Source organism: Mesitornis unicolor, unplaced genomic scaffold (genome assembly GCF_000695765.1).
Source record: "Mesitornis unicolor isolate BGI_N332 unplaced genomic scaffold, ASM69576v1 scaffold20252, whole genome shotgun sequence".
Classification (NCBI taxonomy): Eukaryota; Metazoa; Chordata; class Aves; order Mesitornithiformes; family Mesitornithidae; genus Mesitornis; species Mesitornis unicolor.
Window position 1 is genome coordinate 51,674 of NW_010170069.1, and position 27,626 is coordinate 79,299.

At 39.0% G+C, this 27,626-nt stretch overlaps 1 protein-coding gene across 1 annotated transcript in view; it reads left to right on the forward strand.

The window, feature by feature from the left end:
* The window catches only part of ADAMTSL3 (ADAMTS-like 3), a gene marked incomplete at both ends in the record, with an annotated part of 86,245 nt that overhangs the window by 48,608 nt on the left and 10,011 nt on the right, over window positions 1-27,626 (forward strand). Inside the window, 7 exons of the mRNA XM_010179581.1 lie at window positions 7,538-7,667; window positions 8,721-8,913; window positions 9,582-9,761; window positions 10,504-10,657; window positions 14,937-16,017; window positions 18,151-18,278; window positions 18,618-18,746. Of these exons, the coding sequence (XP_010177883.1) occupies window positions 7,538-7,667; window positions 8,721-8,913; window positions 9,582-9,761; window positions 10,504-10,657; window positions 14,937-16,017; window positions 18,151-18,278; window positions 18,618-18,746 (1,995 nt within the window). The remainder of the gene's footprint in view (window positions 1-7,537; window positions 7,668-8,720; window positions 8,914-9,581; window positions 9,762-10,503; window positions 10,658-14,936; window positions 16,018-18,150; window positions 18,279-18,617; window positions 18,747-27,626) is intronic.

Here is a 27,626-nt window from a genome sequence, read left to right on the forward strand (position 1 = left end):
TTAGCTGTGTTAATCTGTAGCAAAAGATGCAGCTTCAAGTTTTAATTTATTTCTGTTATCCATTGAGTATTTCAAAGTACTTTGTTTCCTTTCTATCCTGTGTTCAAACACCAACTGAATTTGATTAAGTAAGGTGCAAGAAGTTGTTGATATAGCAACTTGCTTTTATCCTTGTTGCTGCAGTAGTCTTGACTGCTGGGCAGTTGTTGCTACAAGCATGCTTAATGCATCAGTGATGGTAATGTTTAGGTGACCTTTCTTTTCCTAGGAACTGAAAATATATATATTTTTGGAGTTAAAATTCACATGTTAATTATTCCTTATTTTCCAAAATACTCCCATTTTCTGCAGTACAGTAGGGATAGAGTTGTAATTAGGGAGACTTGCTTTCAGTTTGACCAGCATGAAGTTTATTTAGGTCCTGGTATAGTACCTTACTTTATAGGAACTCTGTGCCATACATCTGTCTGCAAGTAGTTAGGCACATTCCTTTTCGGATGTAATCGAATCTCCCTGTCGTCCTAAGTACATGTTACTAGACAAGGTTGCTGGTGTTGCTACTACATACTGTGCTTTGGGACTGAACACAAGTGAGTTATGAGGTGTTGAGTGGAAGCAGTGGAATTGTGAACACACCTATGTTTGACCGGACTGATGACATCAGTGGAAGTGAGGACAGTTGTACCCATTGAAAAAATAAAAAATGTAGAAAGAGGCAGAAGAGGCACAATTGGAAGCAGAGAGCCTGTCTAGAGCTCATAGAAAGTAGCCTCCTTTGTACTACTCAGCAGTTCAAACATTGAAGACAGAAGTTGGGAGGGATGCCCCAGGATGCCTTCAGTAGGGTGGTAAGTGACATTATAATAAGTGCCTCTTTTATCATTTACTACTCTGTTTACTGATGGGATTGATCCATAGGAATAGCGGCATATTACATCTCTAGAGCTGATGCATTCCATTGCCTTCACTACCTTCAGTGGACATTATGAATGGCAAGGTAGAAGAAGCTGTAGCATGAGTATGTACGTATGGAAATGATGGTAGTGACGGCTACTGTGACTGAGTGTCTCTGTTTCTTCATTTTAATGAGGGAATTGTTTTTAGAAATAAGGAAATTGCACTGTAAAGCAGAAACAAGGCTTTCATTTCTACTAAATTTGTAGCCCTCTTTTTCATAACTGATTTTTTTAATGCACAATCATTTAATTGCCATCTTAAATCCCCTCTACCACTGCTTTTTAGCCAATATATTTGTCAGAGGTCTTCTGAAACTTCAAAGATTTTGAATTTTGGGACATCAGCAGAAATCTAGGCTGAAATAATCTTTAGTCTTTGCCTGCACACGTGCATATTTGCATTACCTGCATCTTCACATGTGAATTTGTCCATGCAAAAGAGTTCATATAAAAACCTGGACTCAGTGCAAGCTGACGGTAATTTAAGGAGCCTGTACTGAAGACAGTAGTTTCATTTGCTGTCATGAAGAAACTTCAAAATGACTGATGAGAAGAATCCCACATTCAGCTTCATTTTGCTCCTGAGGGAGCTGAGTGTGAATTCTGTTGTTGACTTTTGGCCCTTTCATGAATTTGTGAGGCTGCCTGACCCAGAATTTTCCTCTAGATGTTCACAGTAATCTAACCATTTATTTGATAGGCAATAGAAATGATTCATTTAAAGTCTGAAACAAAATACCTGTTTGTGTTCTTGGGACTTCTGTGGTATCACTGGTACAGTGTCTAGACATTTTTCTTATGTGATGCTCCTGGGAAATGTGGGAAGTTGTCAGGATATTTTATCAATGAACAGCTTCAGAAGTCCATGCACTGTTATGCTAGTTAGGTAACGGTGATTTTTTCCTTCTATCAGTTCTGGTCTTCTTGCTGCCTTGGCAAAGGCTTTCAAACAGACCAAAAATTACCTGCCGATAAAATGTTTAAGGAAACCAGACATCTCTTCTGTTTCCAGCTTATTGCAATGTACTAACTAATGATCTCACTGTCTACTATTTTTCCATTGTGTAGTTCAAAGGAGCTGATCCATTTCTGCTAAGTTTTATGTTTAAATCTCATTTCAATTAGATGAACTCTTTCGTTACAAGAAATAAATATTGTCTGAGTTTGGAATATCCCAGTGTAATGTAAATTATATTAGGTAGTTTTTCTCTAGTATGTATGTATGTAGCAGTGGCTATTAAAATAAATTCCTGTGGATTTCTCTATCCTTGGAACTCCTTACCCCCATTTTGTAGTGTTTGACTCTGAAGGGGGGAAAGGACTGGAGGGTCTAAGTAGGCTGCAGGCTTTATAGCCACTATTTGAGCAAGGGCTGCATCTCTGTTTCTGTGCTTGTCACCTGCACCTTTTTTTAAAATCCTCATACAGACTAGACTTTTAATTCCAGCTCTCCTCTGGTCCCTCTCCAAAGCAAACATAAAAATGCAGATGGAAACATTGTTTTTGAGGTATTATTAGAATTACAGAGAGAGAGCCATCTGCAAGGTGTTACAAACATCATCTTTACTTCCCAGTTTGTCATATTCAGCAGGTTCTAGAGCATTACTAACAAGAGTCTTTGGTCATTTTGTGTGCCTTCTGCACCAGATCTGTGTGGCTTGTCAACCAAACAGCTGCTTTTGAGAACTGCTATGTTGTGTTACTCCTGTTAGCATAAATAATGCTTCTTTCATCAATCTTTCCATGAGTGCAAATAAAGGTTGTCCAGGCTAATTTGTCATGAGGCAGACGTCACCTTTAACATCCACAGGGAACTCTGTAACCATCCTGAAAGCTAAAGATCTATTTTGGCTTCAGTGCCTGAAGAAATCCCAAACTGAAAGTAAGCCAACTGTGTGCTTTGGGGATCTTGGGATTTGCCCTCGTTTTCCCAGAATGTTGGGGTGGGTTTTTTTTTGTTTTGATGGGGGTTTTTGTTGGGTGTTTGTTGGTTTTTGGGTTTTTTTTCCTCAGTCTCTGAAGAACTTTGGCCCTGATGCAAGAGGCCCCAACTTAAGTTTAATTTTTATAGTATTGTCAGTGAGAAGTAACAGTTGTTATCAGAATAAAGAGTACACTTGAGGAGAAGAAGTGTTTTTCTTGTAATCTGTAGTATTTCTTCAGTGTTGTCAATCATTTAACTACTCTAAAATATTTTAAAGGGATGTTTTCCATTAAAAACAAAAACAAGCTGAACATTTTCTGGGTCCTTGTTTAAAAATACCTTTAATTGGAAGAGGCAGATTTTGGTTTTTCAGTTTAATTATTATTTATATTCCATATGCTTAAAAAATTATTCTGCCCTCCCCCCCCCCAGTCATTACATTGGCTTAAAAATAATGTGATTAAAAATAAATACATCTGTACTTCTTTTTTTTTAAATATCTATAGTCTGTGCATTTGGAAGCTTTAGGGTGCAGTCAAGTTGTGTTTTCAGGCTTTTGTCTGGACGATAATGGCTAAAAGTTTACTATTTTATTTATAAGAAACCTGAGGTTCTTAGAAAAACCAGTGGATTCTCGCCAAATTGAAGGGCTCTCAAGAAAAACAATGACTGTTCTGAAACTCACATACAAAGCTGGGAGCATTTGCAGAGTGTTGTAGGCAGTTTGCTGACTGGTTACTCCTGTGATGAGTTTCATCAGCTGCAGACACTGGTTACTCTTTTACAGAAGGAATATCAATGAAAGTGCCAATGTCCGTAGATTTACAGACAGGCTCAAACATCCCTAGGGCTTGGCATTTCTTCTGAGTGATTTTCAGCTGATAGTACGTATTTTTAAGCAGTTATCAATGACAGAGTATCTGATAGAAAGCAATGACCGTCCTTCCTCTTCCAGGTACAGAGTAGAAATCCACCCTCTTACCATTTGCACAGCAACTTCTACCCCAATTTCCTGTATACTCTAAAAGGGGTAGAAACAGAAAGCCTGGGCTTTTTTCAAGCACTCTGATCTTTTAACACAGCTTCCTGCACTCTGTATTTCACTACATAGAAAAGCTTGTAAAAAAATGTAAATGTATGTGGTTTGAATGCTGAGTTAAAATAGAAAATATTCTATTTCACTGAATAGTAGGATAATTACTACAATAGTGCATCAGATTACTGTAAAAATACTTAGTGCTCCCTGCTGCATACATAATGTTTTAGTTAAATTATCTACTATGTTTATATTATAAGCCAAGAAAGTCATACATATAAAACTTTGCTTGCTTGAGTAATAGGTTTTTCCATTTTTTAGTTGACATAGAATAAGAAATTTATCAGTGATTGGAGCTCCCAACTAACGTAAAATTATAGTTTGGGGGGAGAAATATGATTAATTGTCAAGACATTTTGACAGTTAAGAAAACGCTGCATCAATTTGGTGTAGTTATTTATTGAATAGAATCCTTGAACTGAGAACCAAGGAACAGGAAGGTGGTGCACGATATGTTTTTAACAACTCTAATATCTCTTTTGTACTTACAGTGCCATTTTCTTTCAATAAGGCCCCTTGTGGGGAGAAATCACTGCTGCAGTTTGTGCCCTGCAGTTAAGTCAAATGAAAGATATGCTGCATACAACAATTTCTTCTGGTAACACAATTAAAGCTAGGTCATGCTGCAAGGCAGAAGTGGTTTAATGAATTCCAGGTGGCAAGTTGCAGTCAAAAACTATCACCTGGTATGGCATGCCTTTTGTTCATTTGGCTGGCCAATTTAGTTTTTATAACACCGAGATAAAAGGTTCCCATGGGATTATTGCCGACTTAGATGGTCTGAAAGAAATCCCTTTTCATTCCCCTCCTTTGTGTGTGATATTAAGAAGATATTACTTAACACAACCTGTTCCAGAGCAGCATCACCTCTGAGTGTGGGTTTCCCACAGGAACACAGTGAGGTCTGGGAAACTGAAGGTTGGTAGCATAGGTAGATCTTGACCTGAAATAGAGATTAAATGGATGCTTGATATGTACTTGATTGCCTGTCTGGTAATGTCATTCTGTTTCTGCCAAAACGCAGTTTCTAAACCTTTATTTCTCTCCCACAGACAGTCAGGTGTGCATTTTCTAAGTAAGGTGGCAGGGAAGCTGCTCCTTTTAAACAAACACATGGGGATCAATTGGACAGAAAATGTTTGTGTCCCTTGGTTGTCAATCTGGAATAAAATAGAAGTGATCTAGAAACAACATTTATTTACTGGTTTGTCTTTTGGGGGGCATTTTAATGTCTGCACTATAGTAATGACTGTTAAAGGTTTCCTCTCAGCCCTGCTAGTAAAATACATTTTACTTGATGTGTGTGTTCTATGTTAATGCAATTATCAATAGTTTGATGTAAGAGAACTGAATAGGTTGTCAGTCTTGTTTAAGGTCAGGTCTTCTGTTCTATAAAAATTTGTCACTTTGTAGATGTAGTCAAAACATTTATATTACAAGGTCTTTCTGAACTGAAAATGGGTCCCAGAGGGGATCCAGAGCTGTACCAGAGAGCGTGAAAGAAGTAGGAATCTATGTTATTGTGAAAATTGCTGCTGGTCTACTCCTGCTAAAAAAAATGGACTGGTTCAAGTGTCTCAAAGAGGGATTGTGGCCTGGGCTGGCTCATACGTTGGACTACATCAAAATTGTTTATAGATGGAAGGAACAGCTTTGGTTTATGGAAAGAGAGACAGTGCTTGTGAATGTGTTGTAAAAGAGAAATATGGACTGTTGGCATGGAGACGAAACCTTCAGTGTAGGATATTTCATTGATCACACTGAAATCAGAATAGCTAATGATCAGCAGTGCCAAGAAACCAGTTGTCATGCACAGTTGACGCAGAAGCAGGAGTAGTTATCATAGAATTGTTATTGTTGGAAAAAACCTTTAAGATCATCAAGTCCAATGATTAACTAACTCTACCATGCCTGCTTCTAAACCATGTCCCTAAGCACCATATCTAGATGGCTTTTAAATACATCTGAGGATGGTGATTCTGCCACTTCCCTGGACACCCTGTGGCAGTCTTTGATAACCCTTTCAGTGCAAAAGTTTTTCCTAATGTCTAACCTAAACCTCCCCTAGAATAACTTGACAGCATTTCCTCTTGTCCTATCAGTTGTAACTTGTGACAAGAGACCCACACCAACCTCTCTACAACCTGCTTTCAGGTAGTTGTAGAGAGTGATAAGGTCTCTCCTCAGTCTCCTTTTTTTCAGACTAAACAACCCCAAGTCCCTCAGCCACTCCTCAAGACTTATTCTCAAGAGCCTTCACCAGCTTTGTAGCCCTTCTTTGGACCCTCTCCTGCACCTCAATGTCTTTCTTATAGTCCTCCTTTTGTTGGCAATGTATTTATAGAAGCATTTGTAACATAGTTGTAGCAGCCTTTTTGTCACAACAGTGGTGATGTTTTGGAGTAATGTCACTGGTGATACCATGAAGTGGTTAGTGACGGTTTCTAGTTAAAAATGCAATTCCCTTTGAAACCTTCAAAGTTGGTTGTAAGAAAAGAAATGTAACCTGCTGCTGAAAGCAGGTTTCGTATCCTTACAAAATAACTAGAGCTCAGTGAAAGATAGGAAGGAAATGGATTTAAATTCTGTAAACTGTGATTTCAAAAGCCATTTTTACCTGGAAGAAACAAAATAGGTGTATTATTATTATTTCAGTGCTTTTTTGTTCTACAGGATTATGATCATTAGCAGCGCTTATATAGAACATCTCAGATACACAGGATCCCCCAAGTACATCACAAACCATTTTTTCTTTCATGTGCATGCAAGTGAGATCTGAAATTGAGTAAGGCTTTCTTACTGAAAAATATGATGTATAAAATTGGATAATTACATAGCTTTAAAATAAAAGTAGTTCACAAGATGTGTATTTGCTAAACTGACTTGTTCTAAAGCAAATCTATATTACATTTCAATTTGACTCATAGAAATTTGAGTACTGGTAATCTTTCACGCTTCAGTAATAAGATCCACGTAGCAAGAAATGCAGATCTAGGCTCTAGGCTGGGTCAGATTTGCTGCCTTCAGCAAAACATCTCTAGCTCCTATAAGAAAGCTGACTAAACATAGAACCTATTCTCCTGACTATAGTTTTGCAATTTTTCTGCATTTTTTCTTTCATTTTTTGCAGATCTTTAGCTCCTTAAAGTCAAGGTAAGTGAGAAGGAATCACTTATACCCTGATTTTTGGCAATGAAGCCAGGAGTTGGCTTGGAACCAGTACCTAACCAGGCAGATATGGCATCTGATGGTGGACAGACAGAGAAGCCTATTTTCTCTTGGTTTTCTGAGAGGTAGAATGTCAAATCAAGACTTTTAATCATCACAGAAGTGCTAGATACAATTCACAAATAACTTCTAAGTATTAAACATGTGTGTGTGTATGTGTGTGTGTGTGTGTGTGTGTGTGTGTGTGTGTGTGTGTGTGTGTTCTTTTTGACCTGAGATGTTACTTCTAAGCCTGCTATCTAATTCTTTTTTACTGAGTGTTTTTCAAGAGTAGGCTTCAGAGAAATCTCTTCCATCTTCAGTGTTTCATAAGCGTTTTCCTTTTTCACTCAGGAACACAAGAAGCCATTGCAATGTGTCTGCATGTGGAGACCAAACAAGCCGTCAATGAAACCCTGTGTGACAGTTCCAAGAGACCACCACGAATGACTCGTACTTGCAATATGAAGCTTTGCCCTCCGAGGTACACTGTAATAATGAAATCATATTGTGGCAAAGAAATGGTTAATATGACTTAAATAAACATTGGCTTTCTCAGAAAGGGTTCAGATTTTAGGACTGTGGTCTTGCTTTGGGATGAAATTTCACTGCTTTTGTCTTTAATAAGGTTTTGGGGTTGCATTTTTTTTTTTTGGTCTTGTTCGCTCCTTTTCCACTCTTCACATCTCACTAATAAAATAGGGAACATTTTCTGAAATAAATCTCTTCTGTGTAGATATTTGCTAGAGTTGGAAAAACAGCCTTAACTTTCCTAGTGGTACACGGAAAATTTTAAAGCCATTTCACAAAAAAAAAACCAGAGAATATTTACTTTCTATCATTACTGAATGAAAAAGGTAAAATTATGATTTAAAGTTACTTTAATTTCAGACTTCTTTAGTAGTCCCACATAGTTTCTATGGCTTCTTATGTTTATATGGAGATTCTGGATAACAAATCCAGTCCAAATCCAAGAAAATCTAGCTAATTTGGTCACTCAAAAGGGCCGTATGTGAAATTTTGACATGCGCTGCCTTATTTACCCACTTTTGATCTCTGACATCCTTGATCCTTTGCATATTGTTTATGTGTGTTTGTAGAACCTCCTCTTCCAAAACGTAGGGAAGATGTTAAGAGGAACAGGATGTTTTGTAGAAAACATATACACATTTAAAGGAATTTTTGTAAATGTAAGAAAGGTCTGTTTACATATTTACATTTGTAAATGTAAATGTCAGCAGGTTGCCAACAGGCTGTTTTTTATGAGCACTCTGAAAGTAAATCATGGAGTTGAATTTTTCTGGAAATGACTTTTTATTACTTTATTGTTAGTAACTTCTGCATTTCCTTGTTACCTGTAAGTTTATAAATCTAGTTTATAATTTTGCGTTGCAGCCAAACCAAAGAGTTGTTTTAGCCATCTATCAATAACTGTGCCTTCAGTTGGTTTTTTCCTAAGGCCCGGTTGGGTGTGACAGCTCCTTCTCCATCCTGAAGTGAGTTGCTAAAACGAGGGCTTTTGGCTCTGTTGGAACAGGTGGCAAAGTGGCCCCTGGAGACGCTGCTCGGCGTCGTGTGGGGTTGGGATCCAGACGAGAGATGTGCACTGCCAGCAGCCGGGAGGATCTGCTGTTGCTGCTGAGGACTGCAAAGACAAAAAGCCTCATTCTTTACAAGCTTGTAACCAAATTGACTGTCCCCCTGTGTGGCATGTTGAGGAATGGCAACAGGTATGAACTGGGTTGCAGATGTACTTTCAATGTGTTCCTCAGGCTAGGTACTCGAAATTCTCCAGCTGGAATAACGTGGAAGGTAGCACCTAAACTTTGGTATGTAAGTGTTTCAACTTATTTCATTAGAACAAACTAATCCAGGGTCAAAAATACTACTTTTGACTACTATGCCAATGGGTAGTCACAGAGTGAGATGGAAAGTCCTTTTTAAGGTTTCAGAAGGCTGGATATCAGTTACTCCAGACATCACCTCTCTTTCTGTGCTCTGCATGGACCATAACCTGCTTTTGGAGACATTGCTTCATTTTTTTGTCTCAAGGACAAAGTTTCCTAAACTCCCACCAGGTATCTTAATTAATGCAAGACATAAGCAGATCTATGGGTAAGATGCATGTTTTTCTTTAGGATTTTTACTACTTAATTGCTTTCAGGTGGTGTGATTTTTAACTTAGTAGTTAGATTCTCATCATCGCTAATCTATTAGCTCAGCATTTTAAAGGAACAATTTTCTACATGCTGCTTGGTTTTTAATTAAAAGTAGTTGTCATTTTTCAATAGAGCATAACTGGGGAGGGATGGGAGCTTACAATGTTTGTGTAAAATAAGGGTGATGGGTGGGCGCAGATGTTCGTGCAGGTGTACATGCTATGTTCTCTTCTTCTTAGTGTTCACGTACTTGTGGAGGAGGGATTCAGACCCGCAAAGTGTACTGTAAGCAGCTGTTGACAGATGGAAGTTTCCTGAAACACTCTGATGACACCTGCCAGGAACCCAAATTGCCAACCAGTAAACCATGTGCAAAAGTTGACTGTCCTCCTCAGCTGCTTGTAGGAGAATGGTCCAAGGTGAGCAGCCCCCGACAAGGGTGAACCAGATCCTTCAGTTGCAACATGAGCTCTAAAGATTTCTGCTTGGGTAAATAAGATGTTTGGAGCAACAAATTCACAGGATTGCTGAAGGTTTTGCAGAGCATGTAGCGGGACTAAACTGTGTGTACAGTTGCTGTGCATCCCTGCCTGCAACCAGACTGATCACATCTCCCTTCCTGAGCTGTGTGTGAGTTGCTGAAAGACAGACATTGCGTGTGTTCTACCAGACATGCTTAGCTATCAATTATTTCATAGTACAGCTTCCAAAAAGCAAATCTCTGCTTTATTCTGGAATATGTCCTCCTTCTTTCCCCTTTAATGCAAGCTTGGCTACCACTCTCAGTTCAGACAAGATTTCTAGAAGTGCATTTAGAAGCTGCAGTTAAAAGTTCATGCAATACTAAGTAGGAGAATTGTTTCTCTTAGGTACTTGCTGTCATCGCTCTGTTCTGCCCATGGTCAGACGTAAGGAAATACTGTCATGTTATTTTAATTGTTCCTGAATTGCTTGCTGGAACAAATTCTCTCTTTTACATTCTTATTACCCGAAAAAGTAGAGAGAGTTTAATGTCTTAATAACACCGAAATTCCTATGAACTAGAGTGTATGCACCCTCTCTATGAAATAAAAACAGAAAAACAAACAACAAAACAGTTTAAAATAGGCTCGTGTGGTGTGGGACACCAAGTTTATCTTGACTGCATCCTTCTTTTCACAGTGCTCAGTAAGCTGTGGCGTTGGAATCCAGCGAAGGAAACTTGCCTGCCAAAACCTAACAGCAAAGGGCCAATATGTCACATTAAATGGATCAATGTGTAGTGGTCTGTCTCCTTCACTGCTTGTAAGGTCTTGTCAGATGAAACCCTGCAACAGTAAGTATGTTACTTTATGTCGTTTCTTGCTAATTTGGAATTATCTATTTATAAAGAAAAATCTATATGCAGGTTAATTCACTCATCTTTCTATACTTTTCCAACATTACTCATCTGGCATAAACTGAGTGTCATAATTTCTAGACCAGTAATAACGGGATTGTTTTAATTTTTTTTCTGTCGGTCAGAAATAGAGGTTTTATCTAACAAAGTAGTTTCGGAATGCATTCTAATGGTACATACCTCTTGCCCTCATACTTGCCTACATTTGATTTGCTTTTTCCTTTATCCTTTAAGCTATCCCTGCTGGAAAAAAAAATAATTAAATTGGATATATTAGAAAGGACATTAGAAAAGATAATGAACTGGTTCTGGCTTGTCTCTTCACTGTACATTTGCATTACACTGGACATTTCGCTTAGCATGGTGGAATTCAAAACCTGAAACCCTGTGCCAGTGATAACTTTGAGTATAATTTTTATCTTTCCTTGTAGAAATTAGAATCTCAGTCTCATGAGCTTTGCAGGAAGTGACGGCAGGACAAACACTCTTCAAAAAATCTAGTGTGGTGCACTGTCTATATAAAAATCTTTTCAGAAAAAGCTTTCTACAGGAATTGTGCAATTTGGGCACAATTGGGTTATGATACTGATGGTAGTTGCATTAATTGCTTATGTGTAACGCCGAGGGAAATACCTTAGTGATACAGAGCACGTTCAATTACATACAGTCATTTAGAACAGGCAGTGCTAAATACAAGTTCCTTAAGTCTGAACCTGTGCTCTCCTTCCTTTATAAAAGAGGGTATTAGTTTGTAGGTTTGGGGAGCAGAGTACTCAAATGAAAGGAAAAAAGGAGAGTTTTTAGTTTTGAGGTGGTGGTGGGGAAACCAAAAGCCTTCATGAATAGCCTGGTTTTGATTGCAGATCACAGAGATAGACATGTTTTGACCCAATTCATAGTGCTGTCAAGAAATAGCTACTTAATACGTTTTGAAGCTTTGCTTTTAAAATTATTCACAAAACAAAATAAGGAATAGAATAATTACTGATTCATACATAATATGAAACTTCTTTTCCTGGCCTGCTTTTCAGTTTAACATGCCAAAATCTTGAGGTTCAAAACTCCACTTAAATAAAGCCCTGTGGACTTTCAGGAATGTCCTTGGCATAAGGTTTAATAAAATATTTTGAGCTGCATATCTATCTGAATTTAATTAATTGTGGATAGTTGAATGGCAGTGTAGCTGGTTTGCAAATTGCTTAGCACAGACTGATATTAAAGTTACGTTGTCAGCTTTTACCACAGTGCCAAGAAAGAGGGACAGTGGACTGCAGAGGGAATGGGATTGTGCTGAATGGGGGCAGATCAACGCCATAGAAGAGAATCGCTGTACCCTCCATCCCCACAACTGTTTGGGACAAGGGAGCCCTTGCAGGTCAGATCTGCCTGTTCAATTCCCTGTCTATCCAACAGGAGGGCAGGGGGAGTCGTGAGATTTGTCCGTACCCATAGATCCAGTTTGGGTTTTGCAGAAGGAGCCAGGGCAGCAGCAGCAGCAGGCTTTGGATCCACAGGAACGTGCCATGGGTTCAGGCTGCCTTGAAGGGAGAGTGAACAGCAGGCAGGAGCTATGGCCCTAGGATGGACAGAGGGACCAGAGTGAAGCAGTGTAGTGTGGTGCATGGCATGGGTGCTGTTAGGGGTTCCTGCCTTTGGGAGCAGTGTGTTTTGAGTGCACCTCCTCAAGGTTATGCTTCTGTGGCTCAGATGAGCTCCTTCTTTTTTACTGTCTCATGACAGTGCAGAGGGTTTTTAGACTTAATTTTTTACCTTGGGACTAGTAATCGTAGCTGTTTTCTACTTAATAAGCCCTATTAAGCCAGAAACATTCCTGACTGTGGGCTCTGAGAAATAGGAAATAACACCAGTCTAGCCCCAAGGTCACCAGGACCTGAAGCCCACCTAAAGCTGTAGAGGACCATTAGAGGTCATAGACGCAGATGGATTTTACCAGGTGATAATGTCCAATGGCTCCAGAGTGATCTGCTCCTTAAGCAAGATTTACCTTGTAGAAAAAACCTCTCCCAAACAGTCTATTACCTCAGCAGCTGCAAGATTGGATGATACTAAGGATCTAGAAAGTGCAAACTTATGTGGCCTCATATATTTATATGACCTTATATATTTATATGGCCTGCCATCCACAACTCTGAACTTTGTTTCACTCCTAGCCTTGCTCACCAGTCACCAGTAAAAATATACACACCCTTTAGTGTTGAGCTGCTAATGAGAGTTAGTGGTCTTTCTTTTTTAAAAAATGAAATGGATGAGACTTGTTAACATATTTATAAGTATACACTGGGTTTAATTCCATGTTGGAATAACTAGTGTAAACAGAGCACAGCCTAAAGTATTTTAATTTGTGTGTTTAATGTTACACTTACTGTGTCTGTAAGTTGGATTTTGGAAATGGAAGATTTCATACTGGAACACTTCCCTAAAAATAAATATTTGGGGCCCAGTAACTTATTAAAAACAGGACGCTACTTCAACAATTTTAGTAAACTGAGTGCCTAAAGTGGTTTATTTGTTGTACCACGTGAAGTGGTTGCGGGAACAATGTATCTGGATAATGAATACCGATTTAAAAGCTGTGTAATTATGAAACCATGATATCCCCACAGGTCTGAACTCATTACCCAAAACATTGAAAATAACCATTTTGTTTTATAAGTATAAGAATGCACTCTAGGGTGTAGTTCATATAGTGTACACACTTATTGAATGCTTGAAGCATTTAGCTTTTCACCTATTTCTTCACAGCATATTTGAAGCATATGTATATAAGCAGCATGCAGTTTTTCCAATATTATTTGTGTGCCATCAGTGTAATTGTAATTTTATTTATGTACCTACCAAGTGTAATAGTAGTAATGGTTTCAGATTTGGACATGCTGACAGGCATTTTGAATTGTGTGTCCATTTCCTGGCTCATCAACTCATTCTGCAGCCTCTGAGCTTTTTCTCTGACACATACCAAAAGGCTGGGTCACCAAACACGATTGGATTATTTTCTAGCACCAATGCAGAGTGTTTCCTGACTCTGCCCAGCTGGCCAATTTCGTCTTGCATGGAACAGACTCAGGGGTGCTCTACATCTCCTGCAGCACTTTGTTTCTCGCCTACCTGGTGCTCTCTCAGTCAGATTAGTTCTACCCATCAAAGTGGGGCACAGTAGTTGCCAGCAGTGAGTCAGCACAGTGGTATCCGAAACACTGCAGTGTTCTCGTGTAGTCTCCAGTGTGCCCTCCCAGGCGCTGCTGGGACAGCCTGCCTGTGGTGGTATTCAGTCAGGCTGCTCCCTAGAAACCTTTCGGCATCCAAGCGCCTGCATAGCAACACAGGAGGAGCTTCATAATACCCAGTGTCTCCGTACCGAGTCTGCATGAAGCTTTATGCAGTTATTGTCTGCTTTTGTCAGTTCCTCTGATTACTGTATTCAAGCTCTCAAAATTTTGATTTATTTCTCTCTTTCCTCCTTCCCCTCCTTACTTTCTTGGCACAACACTGTGAGCAACTTGTCTTTCAACCCAAAGAAATTACCCTCAGCCAATGATTACAGGGTGGCTTCGCTTCTTGCATGTGCTGTGTCTTCATTGACTGTTTCTTTCACCTCCTATGTGTTGCTGTCAATTTGGCTTGCCTCAGTCAGACAACCAGCATGGCCAGCCAACAATTTAAATAAGAGTCAAGGGGAGCCTTGCTTTCTGGATAGGTTTTGTTTTATTTAGGTCATTCTGCACTCAACAGTGTGCTCAAATGTGGGGAAAGTGATAATGTGTTCAAATTTTTTGTTTCACTTTTTCCATTCCCATTATGCCTAGCCTTTCTGAAGCAGCAATAGGAAATACATAAGAAATGTAACCATAATAGGATTGTATATAATATAAATGCATATATTATGTAATATACATATATATACAGTTATGTTTGTGTGCACCATCGATGTCCTTCATATAGGTATATGTTGCCTGTATCTTTTTATTGTTAGGAAACTTGGGGAAGAAGCAATAGAATTCTTGGCTGGAGCAAAGGAATGTTATGGTTTCACATTGTTCATATTTTTGCATTTTTGTGACTCAGATAAAAGCTCAGCATGTTGCAATCTGACTTGAACAAAGTCAGGAAAAGCTCTGTCAAGCAGTCTGTGAAAAGCAGATTTTGTAAGCATGAGTGCCAATTATTAGATGCTTTTCAACACTTTGTTTTCTTTCAGAGATTAAACCAAAGCTTCCAGAAAAGTATTCTGCTCATGGACCTCAGATTGTCAGTATTCACCGAGTCTATATTCAAACAAGACAAGAGAAGCGCATTAATTTTACCATAGGAAGCCGAGCCTACTTACTTCCAAAAACTTCTGTTGTAATTAAGTGCCCTGTACGAAGGTTCCAGAAATCACTTATCCAGTGGGAGAAAGATGGACAACACTTACAAACCTCTAAAAGGCTTGGCATTACTAAGTCAGGCTCGCTGAAAATACATAGTCTTGAAGCTACTGATATCGGTGTGTACCGGTGTATTGCAGGCCCTGTGCATGAAACATTTGTACTCAAGCTCATTGGTACTGACAACAGATTGATAGAACCACCCAGTCTCAGAAAACTTGCCAGTGAGACCAGTAACGCAGATCACAACGAGGCCAACAGCTTTGGGGCCAAATGGCATAAAATGAGCAAAATGTGGCAAATGTGGAGTAAGAAGAATGAGCTGTACCTGGGCGACAGGCAAGTAAATGATCAGCCATTTCTGCGAAAACTTGAAACCTTGGGGAGTAATTCAGCGGAAGACTTCAGCTCTCGAGAGTTCAAGAATAAACGCCTGGAGGCAGCAGTTCTCCAAGGCGCCTACAGCATGGACACCGCGCAGTTTGAAGAGCTGATAAGGAATATGAGTCAGCTCATTGAAACTGGAGAAGTCAGTGATGACCTGGCATCCCAGGTCATTTATCAGTTAGTTGCTGAATTATCGAGGCCTCCACAAACAACTACTGAAAAATGGAAGGGGACCCAGGATGAGAAACTGGCCTCAAAACTCACAGGCAAATCACCTAATGAATCTGAACGTTTCAGCACCAAAACTGTTGATAAGTTAATGTTTGACCAGAAGGTTCCAGTTATTATGAGGCAAAAGGAAATTCCTCGCGTTTTCTTCAACAAAACACTAACTGTGCGAATTGGAAATACAGTTTTTCTGACCAAGAATACCCAGGCTGTCAATCTACTGTGTGAAACAGCTGGTATTAGTGAAGTGAAATATACTTGGACAAAAGATGGCGAGACATTAAAAGCTTCTGAGAAGTAAGTAAATATGTTTTATTTTATAAAGATTTATTCTGTTGGTATCAACTGTAAAAATCCACCCTGCTGTGCAATATGAAAACACACTGTTGTAAAAATGAGATGAGCATGACCACTGGGCCTTCTATTTTTTTATTCAAGTATTTTTTTTTCCTTCAAGTGTATCTCATGTTTGGCTTTACCAACACCCAAACATATACCCATTTCCACAGTGTTATGTGGGAGGATTGACTTCTTTTACTAGGTGAGGTGTTTCTGATGTCCTGACTGTGTGTTTTGTGATCTGCCTTAATCATTTAAGTTGCATCAGAAAATGAACAGATTTATACTCACATGAAGAAGCCTATTGGATTTGTTCATATACCAAATACAGTGGGAACATTAAAAACTTCTGCCATAGCATAGATGAAAAGTTATCTTAGTTCTCACTTATTTTAAAGAGGGAAAATATCGCTGCTGCCATCACCGTCCTTCAAAACAGTAAATCTTAATGTATAGCTGTAGCTGCATAACTCCCATTTAAAAAGAAAGAATGAGCTTTTATGGAATTTTTTTTCCAATAATTTAAAATTTACAAATATTTCTGTTGAGGACAGTGAAATACAGAATAATAAAGAACCTGTATTACCATTGCATTTGAGAACTGTACCTGAAGAACAAGTACAGCAAGTGTGTGTTATATTTGCTCAAGACTGAGCAAATACTTTTACTTCATTGCTGATAAATTAGAAGCTCACCTGATAATATGAACATTAACTTCTTGTGTGAGCCTCTTGGAATTAAAGCTAGCTCTCGAGTAATGAAAAAAACGATTCTGAAATGATAAAGGTGCTTTTGGATATTTCTCAACATACTTAACTGATTAACGGCCCTGCCAAGAAAAATATACTTCTGCAGGGCTATCAATTAAAGCAAAGACACCAAAACTAAGTCATTTGTTAAAGTGAAAATGTTTTTGGAACCATGTAGGTCCTGTGAGTTATGTTTATTTTGTGAAATACGCATAATTTCCCATTAATTCGTTGCAAGTGGTACTTTCATTTCTTGGACACGATGCTGTTTTGTTTATTCATGAGTATCTGTTTGATTATTAACGTCTACTTTCATAAATTGCCTTCATTTTAGCCCAGACTGATATCCCTGCACGTAAGGGATACATTGGCAAAGTAGGTTTCTTTCCTATTTTTTTAAAGTAAGGTTTCTTACACAGAGTTTGTATATATGTGTGTGTGTGCTCAAAAGCCACCAACATTAATAGTACTACACCTGAAAAGAATGTGAGGAGGTAAACACGCTGTTTCTCTGTTGGGTTTGTGAAAGAAGGCCATACTTGAGCCACGCATGAGAGGGCTTGTTTTGTTGACACACAACTGCTTTTAATATGTTTTTTTGTATCTCCTACTTTTCTAAGTGTACTCAGTGTGGGAGAATGGCAGAGCTACAGTTTTTTTGGACTTAACTCTATGGTGCAACTCATGTAACTTACTGCTGAGAAAGGTAACAAGGGGGAAAAGCCCAGGGTGCTGTTTTCGGCCTTTTCCCCAGCCTGTGATGCTCTCTCTCGTATCTTGCCCCTCTGATGGCAGGCAAGTTATTCAAGACATCTATGGGGTTTTGGTAGAAGACTAGGTTTAATTATAATAATTAAAAAACCCGAAAGAAACAACCCAACCTAACAAAACAAACAAACAATCAAAAAACCCCTAACCACTACCGAATAACAGAAAAACCCCAAACAAAAAACCCCAACAAAACACTACAGTAATCTGGAAGACAGATTAGACCATACATTCACAAACTCCTCAATCTTGATGAAAACCATGCTTACTCTGGAGAGACAGATTTCTTGCCAAGCCGAATACTTTTAATTGTGGTAGTCTGATTTATTCATGCTGTTGTTCCCGAGGGATTCTGGTTTGTAGTAGCAAACTCGCTGTCCTCCAAAGGGCTGAGGAATCTCCCATGTGTGTATCGCCTGGTGCTCCCCTTCTGTTGTCAAGGAGGAGGCAGAGCTGTTGCTGCACGCACTGGCCTGGAATGGTGCTGTGCTGCTGCATCTGTAACTGTGGCAAGAAGATTCAGCTGGGTTTGTCCCAGGGTGGTAACCTTTGCCTCTCGTTGAATTTTCTGCAGGGTGATCCTGGACACCATTGGAAAAGTGCAGATTCGGCATCCTACTCGAAAGGAGCTCGGTACATACGGATGCCTGGTTGTTAATGACTTTGGTTTTGATATGGAAACATCATTGCTGTTGCATGCAGGTGAGACTGTAGCATTCACAGAATGTATTTTGGTTTGTGTTTTATATATATATACATATATATATATATATGTGTGTGTGTGTGTGTGTGTATATCTCCATCCATCCCCTCTCCAATGTGAAATAGTTTTTTTTTGTTGGCAATCTGTGAAACTCTGGTTTAAAAGGTAGTGATGTTGCTCTAAAACCACAGCAGGCATCAACTGAGTCTGCTTGTATCTGTACCACCTGTATTTTCTGGCTGCTGCATTGTATGCCAAATAATGATGAATTTTAAACATAGGTTCTATATTTAAAAGTCAAATAAAGCTTTTAAAACTGATTATCCCTTTAATTTCAGAGGTTCCTGTCATCTTGTCTTCCATGTTAAATGTTACAAATCTGGAAGCCAGCAATCTCTCAGCAGTTGTTGGAGGCACAATCATGGCGAGGACTGGAGCAAATATTATGGTTGAATGTCCAGTGAAAGGTAAGCAAGAACTCCACTGAATTTCCCTGTAATGTTGGAATCAGAATTTTACCTTACATTTTGGAAGAAATTAGCAGTGAAGGCAGAAAAATCATTGATGGCTGGTCATTTTTTATCAGACATGTTACTCACATTAGTCTTATTTCTTTTCTGTCTGTCACTTTAGTTTACACACACATGCACATGTTCAAACAGACTTTCCTTTAAGAGAACTTTATTTTCCATGGAGTGGTCTGAGGCTGCATTACAGAGCTTAAAGCCCACCAAAGTGAATGACTGTCTTGCTGCAATAGCAAGCATGGCCAGCTGACTTGCTCATCAGAGAACTTTCCTTATCCCTATTTGAGATGCACATGTCTAGACTGTTGTTAAAACTGAAAACGAACTCTCCAGCCATAGCTTAATAGAACTTTAAACCTGACAGTGAAGTAAACTTACCTTTTAGAGCCATCAGTCTGCAGCTGCAGTAAGGAAACAAAGAAAAGTGCCGAGCCGTGAGAGCTTATAGATATTTTCTAGTTCAACATCTGTGGAGCAGCATTAATGTTAATCAGAAGCTATATGCATTTAGCAGTTCACCACTTTATTTTATTTTATAGCCATTTGTCAGAAAGGTGGATATTTTGGTTTTGATCTTGTCATTACTATCTGTTAAGTTTAAATGGTAAGATTTAACTCACAGCAGTAATATTCTGTCAAATATTTACTAAACGAGGGTCAGCCTTTTATGCCTTGTTGGAGACAACGTGAGAAAGTGCTAATAACAGTGAGCATTGCAACTGGGGGCAGAGAGAAGGCAGTGTGCTGTTCACATTCATATCACTGGGGGAGAGCATATCGCAAAAACGTGTTGATACTGAACCAGAGTAGTGATAGAAATATATGGATGTATATAAGTATGCAAATAGTTCTGCATACAATAGTGGCGCCAGGCTGACATCTGTTAGGACATGTGGCTCTGCTATTCACTGCTGCACCAAGGCTAATTCTTTGATGAAGTAATATTTTCCAACTATAGTTTGGCAACTCTATGTATAACTGACCTACATCTCAAATTCAGCAGAGAGTTAATGTCACACTGTTAATATTAATATTGTTAGGATGGCTAAGCAGTTAGCAATTTAAATATAAATTAATATTTTCACATGGGACTGTAGATTTCCAAATGCTTTAAAATTGTGTGTATTCTTGAGCCAGACTTTAGTTATGCTAAGACACCAGTGTTGACTTAAAAAATGATTTATCTAATTGCTTTATTTCCTGTCATTGCCAAGGAAGCAAGTATTACTGTTTGTGAATAAAATAGAGCTTGCATGTCTTAAAATGTCACTAAGCCTAGAAGCAGAAAAACTTATGCAATGGTATAAGCAGAGTTTTTCTGATCTCCTTTCCTTAATGAAAATTAACAAAACATTGACTTTAGGAGATTGAACTTAATAGTGCTTTGTGCTAATATGTTTGCCTAATGGGTGGGACTCAATAATATGTCCATTTGCAGTGTAGTAGGATGAGAACTTTGTTGTGAATGCTGACAAAGCATGTGAATTATCAGACAAGCAAGATTTTGAATCAGAAAACAATATTTCCATGCACTCCAGAAGTTTAGTTCCTACAAACGGGCAATGGGAGTCTGCAAGAGTCCTTTTCTCCTCCCCAGACAGGTCAAGCAGATACATCTGGTCTGTTGGACTCTTGCTAGCCCACAAAATAGTTCTCCTTAAGAACCATCTAATGAATAAGGTGTCTCTGTGTGTGAATATCAGTGCCATGCCACTAGCAGAATTCTTAAATTACTTTTAAATTTCTTGGCTGCAACAATTTCTGAGGGTTTTTTTCTATATGCTGTATAACCTAGTTGTTCAAGCCATAGTTTTGTGAATAAATCTGCATCTTGAGTTCTACATTTTGTATCTCCCAGTGTAAGGTCTAATCAGATGTTTTCATTCTGAAACCCTTTAAAAATTATACACAGATGCAAAATGGTAAACTAAAGGAGCGGATATCATGCCAATATCAAGCCGACCTTCAGCTGGAAGTAGGGCAGCCTCCCCAATGATCCAAGGGCGGTTGGGAAGAGAGAGAGGAGGTGATGTTTTAAGGAAAGAGGCACTTCCCAGCTTCCTCTGCTGGCTGGCCCATGGCTGTACAATCACCCTTCAATTCTTCAGGGCCTGAAGAGAACCGAGTATATGCCAGTGAAGGGGCTCTGGGTTCCTCAGGCCATGTCACACAGGACAGCTCTTGTTTGATGGTTTTAATGGGAAGTCACACACAGTGCTAGCCAGCTGAGTACAGTTCTTTTCTTTTTTCATTGTTACTGATTTGGTGCTTTCTGTCCTTTTGAAAGGCTTTTCAGAAATCTCATTCAGATTGAAAAAAGACTTTGAAATGCTAAAGAGGAGTGTATCTGAATAAATAGAAGAAAATCAAGGAACAGAGTGAGAAAAGCTAACTAAACTGCTGAAGTAGATAGTGTCGATTTCCTTTCTCTTTTTAATTTATAACAAAACTATTTTTCCACTAATTATAATAAACTCACTTTTATAGCTCCCACACGAGCATATGCTAGAAGATATTAATAACATTCTGGATAGATTCATATTCCATTCTTACAGCCAAGAGCTTTTCAATCAACACACATGGTATAAATATCAATACTGATTGCTCAAAGTACTCTTGGATAACATTTATTGTACTTGCAGAAAAGATCGTCTTGTGATTATTACTAAAATAAACTAAAACTGTCAGACTCCATTTATTGTGAAACTTGAAAGTTCTCAGTTGAAGTAAAATAGGGAGGAATAATTAAAAATGTATAAAATGTGCATTGCCTGCCACCTGCTGTTGAGAGTGAATATACTGAGCTGAGGTTGTTTATTCTATATACGTTATATTGCATCTCTGAAATACCTTGGCACACAGGCTTTTAACAGTAGAAACTCCATCTTCATCCAAATTCTCATTCATATTTTGGCTCTGTGAAAGTAACATATTGATAAAAGAATTGTGAGAAATACACAAAAGCCTTGAATCAGGGTCATCTTTTTGCACATACGTTTCACAAAGATGGACCAGCTACTTGGTGTCAGTATTGGAGCTTGAAACAAGTCCAGATAAATCAAGAATTTGATTTTCCATCTGTTCCTTCATTTACCCGCACTATTCCAAGTGTAACTTTGTTGCTGTTCTTTGTCTTTTATGCTTAACCCCTTAGATGACATCTCAGTGAAGAAAAATAGCGATTTAATACATAAAATGCTGGCTCTTCATTTCTTTTAGGTTTTTTGTGTGTTTTTCTGAAAGATATTAGTAATGGTTTTCAAAGGCTTAAAGGGGCAAGTAGAGATTTATTTTATGAGGAAGGAATTACACTATGCATAATTAGTAGAATAAAAGGAAAATCTTTTCATCTTATGCTTCTTTTTTACGATCAATGCATCTCCCTTAGAGTTTTTGTTTGGATGAGGCATAGGCAGGAAGAACTGAAAGATTTACTTCAACAGCTTAAATTTTGTGCTTTGGTTTGTATCTTGCCATAGTCTGGGAACCTGAAACAGACCCTTTTCGGATATAACTCAGTGTGTGCCTGGGGACTGTAGCTATTACCTTCCAAGTACTAATGGGCAGGAAGTCCAAGGCTCCAGGCAAGATTCCCCAAGTAGTCCAAAGCAACCCTCACCCAGACACCCATTAGGTGTGTTTTGGGACCTCAAGACCAACTGTGTCTCTTTACAAGCACATTTCTGATGCCCTCCACTACTTGCTAATGTAGACATAGCCTACAGAGTTTGTGGGGAAAAAAACCCATAAATTGGAATGTTTTACAGCATTACTTTTTTTGATGTGTGTGTTTCTCCCTTTGTCTCCCAGCTTTCCTTATTGGGACAGGGGTTTTCCCTCACATTCCTAAATCAGGACGGTTTAAGATGGATTGTGTTAGAGAAAGGTTTAATTTCAAAAATCTATTTGAGTTCTTGGAATGCTCAGCAGGCAGGTGGGTATTCCCTTGATACTTCCTACTTCAATTTGCAAAAAGCTGTCAAGAAGTTCCCTAGGCAAAGTTTAACAAATTGTCATAGTATAAAAGAGAGGTTAGCTCATTGGTTAGTACCCGATTAAATGATCGGAAGGAAGTAGTGGTCAAATTTTACAGTGGAGAAAGTTTACCAGTAGGGTGCCCCAAGACTCTGTTCTGGGATTTGTGATGTTCAACATTTTTATAAAGAAGTTCTGAAAAAGAATGTGAAGTGTTTGTTGACTAAAGCTGTGAAGGGTCAAGATTTATAATGGTTAGTCAGGTCTAAACCTCTGCAAATTGTTGTAGCAGGATCACACAAATAATATTTAATAGCTAAATGAGGGCAAAGGATATTCAGAATTGATATATGTGGAATAAACATGCATCTAGAACAAATAACCTTAAATATAGATGTGTGCACGTGGCTGTACCTGAGTGACTGCCACTCAGAAAGTCTGGTGGAGTCGTGCCGGTTAGTTCTGGGGGAACACCAGCACACTCCCTGGGTGCTGTCCATAAGGGCAAATCAAAACTAACAGCAGAGGAATGGACAAAAGAATACAAAATATAAATTGGCCATTGCTTAAAGCTGTGGTAAATTCTGTTTGCAACTTGCTAATCCCATCTTGGAAAGGATACAGTAGTGCTATAAAAGGTAGAGAGAAGAGCAGTATTAGAGGAAGCAAGCATGATGGTTGAAGTGCTACTTCTGGTTCTGGAAGATAGGAATATATGTTGAGGAAGAGCCATTCAATAAATGCCATGATTTTAGTACTCTTTGCCTACACGTCTCCAGGTGCCCGTCACTGGAAAAAAAAAGTGCTGAGTTAAGTGGAATTCAGGTCTGATTAAGAATGTAGTTCTTTAATTCCCATGTAGTTCTTTAATTTCTGATGAAATTATATTTTCCAAATCCCTTGGTATGTTTCTATTTGTTGACCCAAAATGTCTGGGTCCTTGGTGATATAGCATGGCTATTCTGTACAGTGAAGGTGTAATTACCACCCAGTTGGGCTAAATGGTCTCTGAGAGCAGTGCTGAACTGCTGAACTGAACTGTTGAACTGCCCTGGTGCACACCAACCAAGTCTTTGTTGGGGGTCCACCACAGAATTCAGTCTAGCAGTCATTTCTGAGCTTGTACTTAACTCAGATCCTCTTATTTAGTAGCCTAAATATAGTTGCCTTATTTTAAATGCCTGATTTTGAAAAATATTAGCCTTAAACTTTTGCAGCTGGAAAAAAGATCAAGTCCTTTTTGAGCTGACAGACAGAGTACTAAACAGGGCCCGGCAGAGCTGTAGTGAAGGTGGGATGGGAAGGGTCTTGCTTCAGGAACCCCTCTAAGGAGGTCACCACATGTCAGTAAGTATATCTAAATCCTGCCAGATGTTGCTACCACCTAGGAAGGGGGGCTGTTGCATGGCTGGTGGGAAAAGGCAGAGGTAATAGCTTTGAAAAATTGTGAGAGAACAGGGCAGTATTAGAGGGCAGGTTGGACGATCACACCAAGTGCCAAAATGTCTCATGCTGGCTCTTTGTTCAAGACTTATTCCCGGTGAGTCAGCAAGATTCATGCAGGTAATTTCAGTAGCAGCATTTAGGCTTTTTAGGGTTCGCTAGAAGTTGGTTGCTCATGCATAATTCAAACAAATATAAAGGCAGTTTGCGACTTCTGCTGGAGAAAACATGAAGATGTATCAATCAAAGAAACTGCATTGTAAGTTATGCTACATCCGCTGTAGGCGTTAGTGAGTGTAGAATAAATAATAAACGGGACGTTCATTGTTTGTGTTACTGACCCAGAATCGTTTCCTCTGAAAGATGACATGTGAGTTTAGCCTCTAAAGTTAGGTAAACTTTGAGCGAAGTGCAGCAAGAAGTGATTTGTGCCAGCACAGTTCTGCCTTGCTCTTGAATGGGAAATACAGAATACTTTATGAGATTCTACATAGCTGGGGGGAAAATTTCTGAAGACATATCCAATGTTTTAGAGCAACTAGTTAGTAGGCCAAGATTTTTATGGTGTGTAATATTTCATAGGGCTTTCAAGGTTGGAGGAAATTTGTTTTTGAACACTGAATATTTTAAGGGCACCCTATAGTGTGGATTCCTTCCCACCCCCCCCCACCCTTTTTTTTTTAAGCACGTGTCTCGCAGTCCCATCCGGAGCTGGAGGTTTTTTTCCATAACATTTGCTGTCCCAGGGCCACTCACGGTGGAAAATGACTTTTTTCATGGAACATTTTGTATTTTAGAGCTGCTCCAGTGCTAGTGGAAAATAACCTGTGTTTGAGGTCAGAAAAATAGATTAGACTAATTTTAAAGTTTTATAGCCACTTAGGTCTATAGTAGAAATTTTTAACGTCAGACAATTTAGATCCACTACAAGAATAAGATTCTGATTTTTAAGGTTTTTCTAAGACTAAGAAAGCCCCAGTTCAGAAATGAATCTTTGTTCATGAAGGGCAATTACAGCCGTTCTTAATTTTAGGCATGTGTTTAATTGCATTCTCTAATAGGAGTTGATTTAAGTGCTAGTGCTTAAGTGCTTTCCTGACTTGGAGCCATAGGATATGACTGAATCTGCTGCTAGCTGATGTCAGTGATGGATCCTCCTCTGAATCACTGGGATCTAAATTGCACTCAGGGATTCTGACCCTTTGGCAGTTTGGGTGAGTCAATGCCCTTGGGCTCATCCTCGGCTGCATCTGCGTGGAGATGGGATATGAAGGAAACAAAGGTGGCCACAGGCCATCTCTTACTTCTTCCCCTTTTTGTACTGGCTGGGGATCAAACCAGGAATTCTACAGCTTGAAAGTAATATTTTCTTGGATATAGATAGGAAATTACTTCCTTCCAGCATTACGAACTGGAAGATTTACTCTTTTTCCTGAAGAGAAGGTCTGGGAGATGATTTCCAGAATGATCTGGTCTCTTGTGATGGATACAGAAAGGCAGCTGTTCTGTAGAAGAAGCTGATGTAGATGTGTTAAATTTGGACAGTAAAGTGAAAGATAAGATACATTTAAAACTGCCTGAGAAAGGTTGAATAACAACAGTCGTAACTTCTGTGAGTTAGAAAAGGGACTGGAAGATGATAGCAGTCAGGAGGAAATATCTTTAAAAGTCAATGTAATTAGCTTTTAAATATCTGTTAATAATCTTCTTGCTACAAGGCTCTAATGGAAACGGCTCTTGAAGACAGTGCGAATGTTATTTTTGTCCATGTAAAGTCATTATGTAAATCAGCCTTTATGTAAAGAAGAGTCAAGTGTCTACAGTAAAATTCCACCTTGTGCATAGGACAAGCTCCTCCATGGAGTCCTACAAATATGGTCCAAAGCTTAGGTATCATTTCATCTCCGTTTCTTTTGTTACCTTTAAGAAAAAAGACAAAAAAAAGACAAGACACCAACATCTTGTTATCTGGTTTATGTTTTGCTTAGTTTAGTTTCTCTTTGGGTAATAAAACAGTACTTAAAACTTTTAAAGTTTTGTTTATAGAAATGCTAAAGGGTAAAGCACGGGTTTTAGGTGTTAACTATTTGCCTTGGAAAAAAAAAGAGCTTTTTTTGCATTCTGATGGTGTGCTTGAGCTCTGTCCTGCAGTTTCTGTGTATGAAAACTGGTGCTTTTCACAGTGCTACTGTAAGAGTCTTGTCATGAGGAATGTGGGAATCGTATACTTTGCCTGCTCTCTCACAGGAGCTGATAGATGAGAATTAACTCAGTGTCTAGTGCTGCATACCAGTAAGGAAGAGAAATCTTATCTCAGGATTAATAAATATGGACTCCAATTTCTAAAGGAAAAGCATCGAAAATCTGCACGACAGGAATTTTTTCACCTGAAGTGAATAAACAGTGACTGCAGGCTGGGGTTGTGCTATGTGCTGCGTTATGTGAAGGAGTTTTATGCAAAGCTCTGTTAAGCACAGAGACTATTTTTTAATAGTCTGAACGCATACCTAAAAACAGGGGGTTTTCGTGTCCTCCGACAGCAAGAATTTCTCCTGATCGGAATTGCAGAAATGACAGTATGCACAAGAACGCAATGTCTCTCGTCAGAGTTACGGCAGAAGAGGATTTTCACTGGCAATGTGAACATACAGATAAACTGAAGGTGTCCAGAAGAGCTTGAAGTGTACGCGGTGCTTTACCAAAGAATGCAAAGGAGCTGGGCTATAAGGGACGTCTTCGTCTTCTGCTTTTTTTCTTTAATCCATTTATAGGGTGTCTATCAGCAGATGGGATAGCACCACACAATAAAACTTTTTCTGACCTGATTATCTACTACATCTTTCTGAATGTGCAACTCTGAAAGCTTTATATCTCATTTGTGTTCACCAGTTTTGGATTCCCCAGAAAGGCAGGGTTAGAGGCCGCTGATTTCTAGCATACAGCTATGTCCCGACTGCTGAGTGTGCAGAGTCCTGCCCTTTCTCCTCTCCTGCCTCCTCGCCTCCCTTCACGCTGTACTCCAGCCTGGAATAGGTCCCTGAATTCTTCTCTGAAAAGCATCTTCATTTTTCCTTAGATCAGGGCTCAAGCTGGGGATTTGCCTTAATACTCAATGGCAACCTAACCAAAAGCCCCTGAAAAAGGACACAGAAGGAGCTTGTCTGCAAGTTGTTCTTAAGCAGATGGTCCAATATCTCCCAGGCTTACATGTCTCTGAATAAGACACAGGTAAAAGAGTAGAGACATGGCAATTTTTCTGAGATAAACTCAAGTTTGGAAGAAAGAAATATTTTTATTTCAGTCAATTCCTAGGAATGAGGTACAGCTCTGAATGCTGTGTTGAGAGCAGAGGGAGGACTGTATCATGGGCCGATATTGGGCTGAAGTTTGGTAGAGGCTCAG